Below are 9,618 nucleotides of genomic sequence, written 5' to 3' on the forward strand. Positions count from 1 at the left end.
GGTACGCCCACAACAACATGAAACAGCAACACCGCTCCATTTTCAACTACACAGCATCAGATTCAACACAGATATCAACGCTAAACTAAAATTGTATACTCTCTCCCCTCCCTTTTATTAGATTCCCCAATAACCTGCAAAAGTGCTTTTCAAATCAAATTGTATTTGTCACAGATTTTGTACACAACAGATGGAGAATTAACAGTGAAATGCTTTCGGGTCTTATTCCAACATTAAGGGTAGAAAGTTAGGGACAGATATAAAGATACAAATAAATAGAAATATAGAAAAATAGAAGGTCACATAACTTGCTATAAAACCATCATAAATTGATAAATTCTTACAGTTTGCTGACAGACCACAAAGTTACAGAATACTACAATCATCATGTTTATGACACACGCTGAACAGTTTCTGAAACATATTTTTTAAATAAAGCCATTATTGTGAGAATGTTGTTTTGGTGCGAATGCTTGGAATGTGATGCCATTTGTGATTTCTTCATATGAAGTTAAACCCAATTAGATCAGTAGTTTAATGAAAAACAGCTGAAGCCTAGAGATAATGAACATACAAACATTTAAATATGTTATAGCTAGGTATACAGCTAAGATCATATACAAAATACTACTCTTAAAAATATCCAGACGATGTAAAGGCAAATCCTTGAATTCAGAGTTGGATATATGATATTCCAAGGCACCAGCGCAGGCAATTTTGTCTTAATATCAAAACATGTCTAGTTTACAATTTAGCAGGCTATCTTACTTTAAATAATTTCGGGCCAGATGTGTAATATGTTCTTTATATATATTATATTAAGTAAAATCACTTTCATACTTATTACGTAATGAAATTCCAAGTTTGAAAGAGAGTGGTTTTCATGACATGAGACATATACAGTATCTCACAAATGTGAGTACATGCTTCAGATTTTTGTAAATATTTGAGTATATCTTTTCATGTGACAACACTGAAGAAATGACACTTTGCTACAATGTAAGGTAGTGAGTGTAAAGCTTGTAAAACATTGTAAATGTGCTGTCCCCTCAAAATAACACAACACACAGCCATTAATCTAGCCATTAATTTAGTCTATACTGCTGGCAACAAAAGTGAGTACATTGGGCCCAATTAGCCATTTTCCCTCCCCGGTGTCATGTGACTCATTAGTGTTACAAGGTCTCAGGTGTGAATGGGGGAGCATGTGTGTTAAATTTGGTGTTATCGCTCTAACACTCCCTCATACTGGTCACTGGAATTTCAACATGACACCTCATGGCAAAGAACTCTCTGAGGATCTGAAAAAAAGAATTGTTGCTCTACGTACCGATGGCCTAGGCTATAAGATGATTGCCTAGACCGGGAAACTGAACATTAATGGCTGTGTGTTGAGTTATTTTGAGGGGACAGCAAATTTACACTGTTATACAAGCTGTACACTCACTACCTTACATTGTAGCAAAGTGTCATTTCTTCAGTGTGGTCACATTTAAAAATATACTCAAATATTTACAAAAATGTGAGGGCTGTACTCACTTTTGTGAGATACTGTAGGTACATATCTAACATGATTTTGTTGGGCACCCCTCTTACAACCAGTAACCAAAAAATCCCGGAATGCATCTTTTGCCAGGTTTCCATCAAACCATTTCATGCTGATAAATGACCTGACTCATAATAAAAGCCAGGACTGCACAAATAACAGAATACACGGGAACCATTTTAGAATGTCAACACAGAGTTTGTTTGACCTTGTGCAATCTTTTTGTGTCTGTAAAATGACAGAAATAGGTGTGAAAGGGCCTGCGTTGTCATCATATCGGAGTAACCTGGGAGTCACACAATGACATGCCTGTCCCACTACCACTCGAAGAAAGCATGCAGTTGTGCTACAGATGACATCATTTATGAAAAATGTCACATGGTTGTGATGACCTTGATGGTCTGTTGGCTAGAGCCTAAATGCCAAGACCAAAGTGCCAAGAGGAGGCACATTTGCAATTTATTGATTTCTATTTGGTACATTTTCAAAAACTGAGGCCTGCAGTCCCCTGGATATTGTTATAGGGTTATTCGTGATTTACTGGATGATTAACACTTTCTCAAAGAGATTTTGGCAGGATTGACATGGGAAGATTCACAATTGTCCCAAACTTTCGAATCAACAGCGTTTTCCAGACGTGTTTAGAGATGGCCTGTTGTGGCTTTGGAACCTGTGTCCTGACAACTTCACTCTGACGGAAACCACCAAAATCTGATTTATATTGTGCAGGTCTAGCCCAAATTAGGCCTGATTGTTTACCAAGCTATTCAAACAACAGTAATAATCCCTTTCATTGGGTTGAGTTAGGTTGGGAGCAACCTTTCCACATAGCATGTTTAATTACTTTGAACACCAAACAAATGAAACAAGCACCAATCATACACCTCACATATATATGTATACAGTATACTTATTTATTACTACAATCCACACAATTTTTATGTAAAAAATGTGCACAAAATTTGATGGGGCAAATATACTTTCAAGGCACTGAATGTGCATCAGATTTGTCTTCCCGTTAGTTTAAATTATTACAGATGTATGTGTTGTTATTGATTGGTAAACAATAAAGCATTTTATTTACCCCTCAAATGGAGGATGGTCCTGCAGCCTACCATGACGACACTCCATATAGGGGCGTGCCTCCTTGATTGGGAACAACTGCTTTAAGGCAATTCTGTTCTTCTACTGATTTAAAATAAAATCATAATTTCCTGAATAAGGACCCATTTCATGGCCATCTCTTAATGGTTAAGTCAGAATCAGGTTATTTGACTGACCTTTAGAGTACATCATACATATGTCTGGTACTTCCTTGATGAATTCTTTACACTGCACAGGGTCCCTCTCATGCTGTGGTGTACTTGTTTGTGGGGTGCGTGTTGCTTTGGTCAGAGGCTCGGTCTGTGACTTTGAGCTTCATACAGGACTGCTTGTCATCCATTAACATCTCAGCTGGAAGACACCAGCAACACAGACATGACTAGAGAGAGAGGAAAAAAATAGTTATATGAGTTTCACACACACTTAGTAGGGACCAAGTAGTAGGGTTAACCACATTTGACCTGCTGTAAAGATGCAGTGTGTGTGTGTGTGTGTGTCCTACCCTAAAGCAGCTCTTGAAACGCTTGCTGACCATATAGAGAGCGATTGGGTTGATACAGGAATTAACAGATGCCATGTTGATCCCTATGTAGTCGAGAACCAGGAAAAAACTGGAGAAACACAAACAACCTGTGTTATTTTCTTTTTACCACATAGACATTGACAGCTTTATGATAACATTTAAGTGTGTGTGTGTGTGTGTGTGTGTGGTCTTCACCTGAGAAGTTCACAGCGGTTGGGATCTTTCTCATCATAGATGGTGAGTTTCAGGATACGACTGAGATGGAGAGGCAACCAGCACAGAGCAAATACAAGCACAAGACAGAACACTGTCTTAGCCACTTCCCGCCTCTACACAAACACACACACACACACACACACACACACACACATAGAGGGATCAGTCAATTAATAAATCAACCAATCAGACAAATCTAGTCATTTGTTCAAGGAATGTTAAGGCTGAATAAAGGAGGAAGCTGTTACCTGTTTCAGGTGATCAGTCAAGGCAATCTGAACTCCATTCTTTTTCCTCAGCATCTCACAAGTCATCAGAGTGTAGAAGATGGCAGTAACAGCCAGGGGCAGGCAGAAATACACAGTGAACAGCCACCAGTCCTTAGCTGACTTATAGAACTGGAAAACACAAAGGAAATACAAATCCTGTACATGTGGGAACTCTGGATGAAGGAAGCACTACAGAGAGGTCTGTTTCTAAATGGTTTTAAAGACTTAGAGGTTAGTTAGGAGCCAAAAGGTGTATAAGGGACGTTAAGAAGAGTGAGGACTCGTCACTCCAAGAAGACCTCAAGGATCTGTGTAACTTAAGAGTTCACGTCTGGCAACACAATAAATATAATTCAGTGTAAAACCTCTATGGACGCCAATTGCACAAGTTCAACCTATCCATGTATTGCGTGTGTCTGAGTCTCTGAAATACGGACACACACTTCTGACAACACACAAAGACATTCAATGCGCTGTATAGAGAGAAACAGGGGCCTCATAAGTCTTGTAAATGACCTTCATCAGAGTGAGAGTTAGGGGAGTCAGCATTCAGCTGCACTCTTCCCACAGACCCCGGCCAAGGACACTCCCTATAGCCTATCACTGTGTGACTGTGTTTGTGTGAGATGTGAGCTAGCATGAGTGTGTGTGTGTGTGTACATGTGTACATAATACCCAAATGTGCAGGTCACAAAACTGATATATTTTCCCCAGAACTTCTAAACTGGATAATATCTGATATCATTATTCTCATTACTGCAAAAAAAAAAAAAAAAAAGCATACAATACAATTTTATTACACTGTTCCCTTAACATGAAGGCATGGCTAAAACATAACACAGGAAATTAAAATATTTCAAATTAAATTAGACTTTTCCCCAATTTCCACTATTTTGTCATTTTCTGGCCAATACAAGAATTGGTTTTCACACAAACTTTAAAAAACTATTCATAATGACCCCTAATGAATATTATAGTTAAAAGCAAAGTTAAAAATACTATTGTCATGATTTATGGACAAACTACAGCAATAGATCTGATTTCAAATATTTCATAAAATGACCCAATAATTACCAGCATGCATTCTGAGCAAAAGTTCTGGAAAAAAATATACAAAAAATTATTACACCTTCTCAAAAATCCTAGTCCTCAGAAATAAAGTTTGTTTTTGCTGATGCATCTTGGTTTTGTAACTCAATTTGCTACATATCTGTTAAAAATGTTTCGTGAGAATCACACATGTTTCTGTGTGTTTGTGTGTGTCCACATACCCTCATGAAGTCTGACTTCTGCATGGGGTGTAGGAGACAGATGCGAAGGTGTTCTCCTTTGTAATCCATAGCGATCATGTCAAAGGCAATAGCCTCAGGCACAGCCAGCAGAATAGACAGAAACCAGATGAGTGTAATCTCTATAGCGGTCCACTTGGGAACACCAATCCCCTTTATACGGTTCCACGATGCTACTGCTCGGTACCTGGGGAATGTTAGAGGAACCCTGTGTAGTCAGTAAATAATATTATCAGTGTTGTGTATGTCTTTGTGTATGTGAATGGTATCTTACCTGTCGATGCTCAGAGCACACAGGCTCAGCACAGTAATGCCTACTGAAGCTTTCTGGATAAACGGAACCAGTTTGCACAAACCTACACCAAACGGCCAGTCCTCGGCTAGAAGCTGAGGTCAAGACAGGCAAGAGAAATCAGGGTTATTCACAACGAAGTATAAAGTAAACATATATTGACCAAGTAGTATTTCACAATGGACCAAATACATCATAACAATACATTTCATATAAGCATTTAAAGCTATGTTCTGTTTTGCTTTTGCTGGTGATGAGTAAAGGACAATAAGAGTTAGCTGCTGGCTGAACCTTGGCTGACCATAAGTGGATGGTTTGGCATTCTGAGGCCTGTCTATGAGGCTAAACTGGAATGACATAAGGTTTATAATTGTCCTTAGGGCTGATCACACCCTATTGGAATTATAGGTAGCACAGAGATATAACACTGGGGTTTTTCCAGTCTTTTCAAATTTGGACCTTGCACTAACCAAACACAGTATTTAATAAATCTCTTGCGTTCAAAACACACACACACACACACACCCACTGGCCTTCCATAGCCCAAATAAATATAACACACAAGCATCGTGGAGAATGAAAGAGTTGAGCAATCCTTTATGGCTCGGGTTCCAGCGGTTCAAAAAATATACAAAAAGCTTACTACTGCAATATAGAATGTTATTTGAGGAAGAAAATGTATTGGGCTTGCAGACTAGTTCCTGAGCTTGATATGACTGTGGCCTGCCTGGAGTTTTTTGGAAAATAAAACAAGCTTACTGTGGACCGGTAAAGAATGTTGGACCAATATTAAAGTACTACAGCCGTTTCTGACCTGGCAGCCTTTGTCCATACTGTGAGTGTGCAGAAGGTACCTGTATGCACAAAACTGGTATGTACTTGCTGGTTCTCACCTTGTATACATTGATGGGAATATCAATCACAATGTGGAGTAGGTCTCCCAGGGCCAGACTTGCAATGAGAATATTGGGGCCATTGCGCATGCCCTTGTTCTTGTAGATGATTCTGAGCAGCGTGGAGTTTCCAATGATGCCGACCACAAACACCAGACACGAGACCACAGTGTTGATGTACTTAAATGTATCTCTGATCTCTGTAGGTCCCGAACACATTGGTGGTAAAGGCCGAATGCGCCGAGGAGTGGACACATTGACATTGAACCTCACCAGGCTCTCCTCTTTACTGGAGATTACTGGTTTGTGTGTGGCACGCGATGGGACCTCTGGGAAAACCAATGGTTGGCTGGGCTTGTTGGCTTGTCCATCAACCACTAGGAAATAACCTGCCAGGAGAACCAGTGGGACACTGAGGAAAAAGGTTTTGGCCATAATCACTGGTGTCCCAGGAGTCCTTGTCTGCTCTGAAACATGAACACATGAAAGATTTAGGCTATCATTTGAAGATGTGTTAAAAATATTTTGTATAATTGTATACATTTTGAAAGTAGTTCTCAAACAAACAAAGAAAAAGTTATGGTATGTCAAAATGAATATATGTTATCTATATATTATTTGGTCAAATTGTAGGATATTACAGATACAATTACGATTATTTACGAAAGCATTATCCTTTATTTCACAGGAAAGTGTAAAACAATAGAGTTTTTGTTGATAGATGAGAACTGAAACATCTGAATAAAATAGTCAGTGGTGTGTTGGTGCTTGGAGAAGTAGCTATACAGCCAAATATTTTTCAGGCAGCCAGCCCAGCAAATACATTTTTACGATAACAATATACTCAAACCTAAAATGACAAGTCGCATATTCTATTAAATTTTTTTAAAGTCAGGCTAATCTACATTCATGTGTATAGCTACACCCCCTGAAAAGTTGTCTTATTTTGTATTTTACAACAACCTTTTTGAAATGTGTTGATGGCATCAAATTCAAAATGGGCATGCACCCCCCCCCCCCCCCCCCCCCAAAAAAATAAAATTTCTCAGTTGTCTTTGTACTATTTTCAATTGAATATAGGGATGATTGACTTGCATATCATTGCATCCTGTTTATATTTGCATTTTATGCAGCCTCATAACTTTTTTGGAAACAGGATTGTACATACCCATAGATATGTGAGCTATATTCCATATTCATTGATGAAGATAATCATATGGGTGTGTGGTAAAACATCATGCCAAGATAATAAGACCTCTCTGAGGCCCTTGAGTCTGTGAGGGGCTACAAAGCCATTTCCAAGCAAATTGAAGTATATCATCCAACTGACGGATCATCTACAAATGGAGAAAGATCCCCCCAGAAGTCTCTAAGAACCCCAGGGTAACATCTAAGGATCTACAGGCCTCTAACGCCACAATCCCTGCTGATGTGCATGAGTCAAAGACATAAGAGACTACACATACTTGGCCTAAAATCAGGGCATGAAAGTAAAAGCCTCTGCTGTCCAAAAAGGATATGAAGACAAGACTGACATTTGCCAGACAACACCTGTGGAAAAAACTAAACTACGGAAACAAAAGTGCACTGGACAGACGAGTCGAAGATGGAGATGTTCAGCTGCAATGCCAGGCATCAAGTTTGGCGAAAACGAAACAACGCCTTTGAATAGAAAAAGGTCATACCAACCATGACGGTGCATGACGGCGGTGGCATTATGGTTTGGAGCGGCTTTGCTGCCTTAGGGCCAACTTGGCAACATTGAGTAAACCAAGAATTCCATATTCTACCAGAGAGTTCTTGAGGAGAATGTGAAGACATCTGTCAAAAAGCTGAAGCTGAAAAGAACATGGATCCTGGAACGGGATGGTGATCCAAAACACGCGACCAAAGCTACAACAGAATGGCTCAAAAAGAAGAAATGGAGGGTTATGGGATATCAAGTCTGTGGTTGAAGCAGTCCATGCATGCAAGAAAGCCCCCAAACATCACACAGTTGTAGCACTACTGTAATTAAGAGTGGGTAAAAATTATTCCCAGGGGATATAAGACTGATAGTCCATTACAAAAAACAGCAACATGAAGTTATGGCCAGTTATTGAAGCTGGAGCTTTGCTAACTTTTTCCTTGCTATGAAATTGCATTTCTGTAAATTTTTTATGACATTATAAATTACAGTAAAGTGGAATCTTTCACTGTAAATTCTTAAATTAAGTTACATTTATCTGTCAATAGTGTTGAAGTGAAGAATACATTTCCATTTCAAAGTATGTAAAAAAAAACACAACTTTCCAGGGGGTGAAGTTACTTCTTCAAATAACTAAGCTTTAGCCTACTGTAGGCTAATAGGTCTACAAAATGTTGACTTTTTTAATAGCTGAAAACGCTTGCTTGTGCTTTGGTCTTGCCAAGATCCTTCCTAAATTTTTCCCACTTGGATTTACTAGTCTCCCATTTGAAACAGCGTCTTTCTTAGGTTAATTATAAAATCTTTATGTTATCATTCCATCGGAAAGGCATGGGCTACTTTAGCAAGTAACAAGTGGGTTCTGGTGAAGCCCCTTTACCACAAAACGGTTAGGCCTTTGATTATCATCGCTTTGAGAGAAATGTTTCATAACAAGTGTTTACTGTTCAATACACCTTATTGTATTTTCTAGCAGTCACATTCATTAGCCTATATAGTAACTTGTGATATAGCTATGTCTTTCGATATTTCGGGCAGATCTTCCCAGATGAAACTGGTCATGTGGGATGCGCATTGATTTTACAATGGAGTATTTTGGCCACAAATTGCATTTTGGAACTTTAGCGCGTATGGACATTCGACCGTACGTATGCACTGCTGTGTAAATAAATGATCATTTTCTTACCTGAAAATTTGAAGGGAGCTCCTCAAAAGATCCCTTAAGTAACCGTTTTCTTGCTTTGATAGCCTACTCAGAGTTAAGAATAATTCCTATTAACACACCTTTCTCAGTTACTGTCAGAGAAGACAATAACAATAAATCATTTCAAGGTCCTCTTCTTCACCTCTCCTCATCACTTCTCTTCCCACATCTGCATGTTTCCGAAGTTGATCCTTGTCTTTGGCCTGTGTTTTCTTTTTCCCCTCTCTTTACAAACATGAAGTGGAATTTATATAAATCTACATAAAGTTTAAGGACAGCCCAAAAAGTTATTGGAAATCAATTAAATGTAATTGGTCTGTGCTTCAATAAAGACAGTAGAGACTTCTATCCTTTCCTGATACCGTTACACTTCTGGCTCCGCGTGCAGACCGCAGACTAACAGCCCCTATATATGCTAGAGCACTGTCATTCGTTCAGCGATGACTGGCTCTACTTAACCCCTCCCTCCCGAGACAGGGAGAGAGTCAAGGAGATCATAACAAATCATATGAATATAATTTGCTGTATTCCAATAGAATAGGCTGCTTAAATGTCATTTTATCTAGTCTCGTTCTCCAACATGAGTAACTGATAG

At 38.9% G+C, this 9,618-nt stretch overlaps 1 protein-coding gene across 2 annotated transcripts; it reads right to left on the reverse strand.

The window, feature by feature from the left end:
- Nucleotides 1–1,484: 1,484 nt before the first annotated feature.
- On the reverse strand, nt 1,485–9,412 carry ednrba (endothelin receptor Ba). Of its 2 annotated transcripts, none has more exons than XM_010890614.3 (8): nt 9,006–9,412; nt 6,133–6,594; nt 5,222–5,334; nt 4,930–5,134; nt 3,638–3,787; nt 3,369–3,502; nt 3,153–3,261; nt 1,485–3,029 (listed from the first exon to the last, which is right to left on the reverse strand). In XM_010890614.3, the coding sequence occupies exons 2-8, from the start codon at nt 6,565–6,567 to the stop codon at nt 2,895–2,897; spliced, it is 1,281 nt and encodes a 426-aa protein (XP_010888916.2). In that variant the 5' UTR covers nt 6,568–6,594; nt 9,006–9,412; the 3' UTR covers nt 1,485–2,894. The 2 variants fall into 2 exon arrangements, with proteins under 2 accessions (XP_010888916.2, XP_010888906.2); XM_010890604.3 differs by having other exon boundaries at nt 6,133–6,599.
- Between the last annotated feature and the right edge of the window lie 206 nt (nt 9,413–9,618).

This window comes from Esox lucius, chromosome 3 (assembly GCF_011004845.1).
Source record: "Esox lucius isolate fEsoLuc1 chromosome 3, fEsoLuc1.pri, whole genome shotgun sequence".
NCBI classification, from domain to species: domain Eukaryota; kingdom Metazoa; phylum Chordata; class Actinopteri; order Esociformes; family Esocidae; genus Esox; species Esox lucius.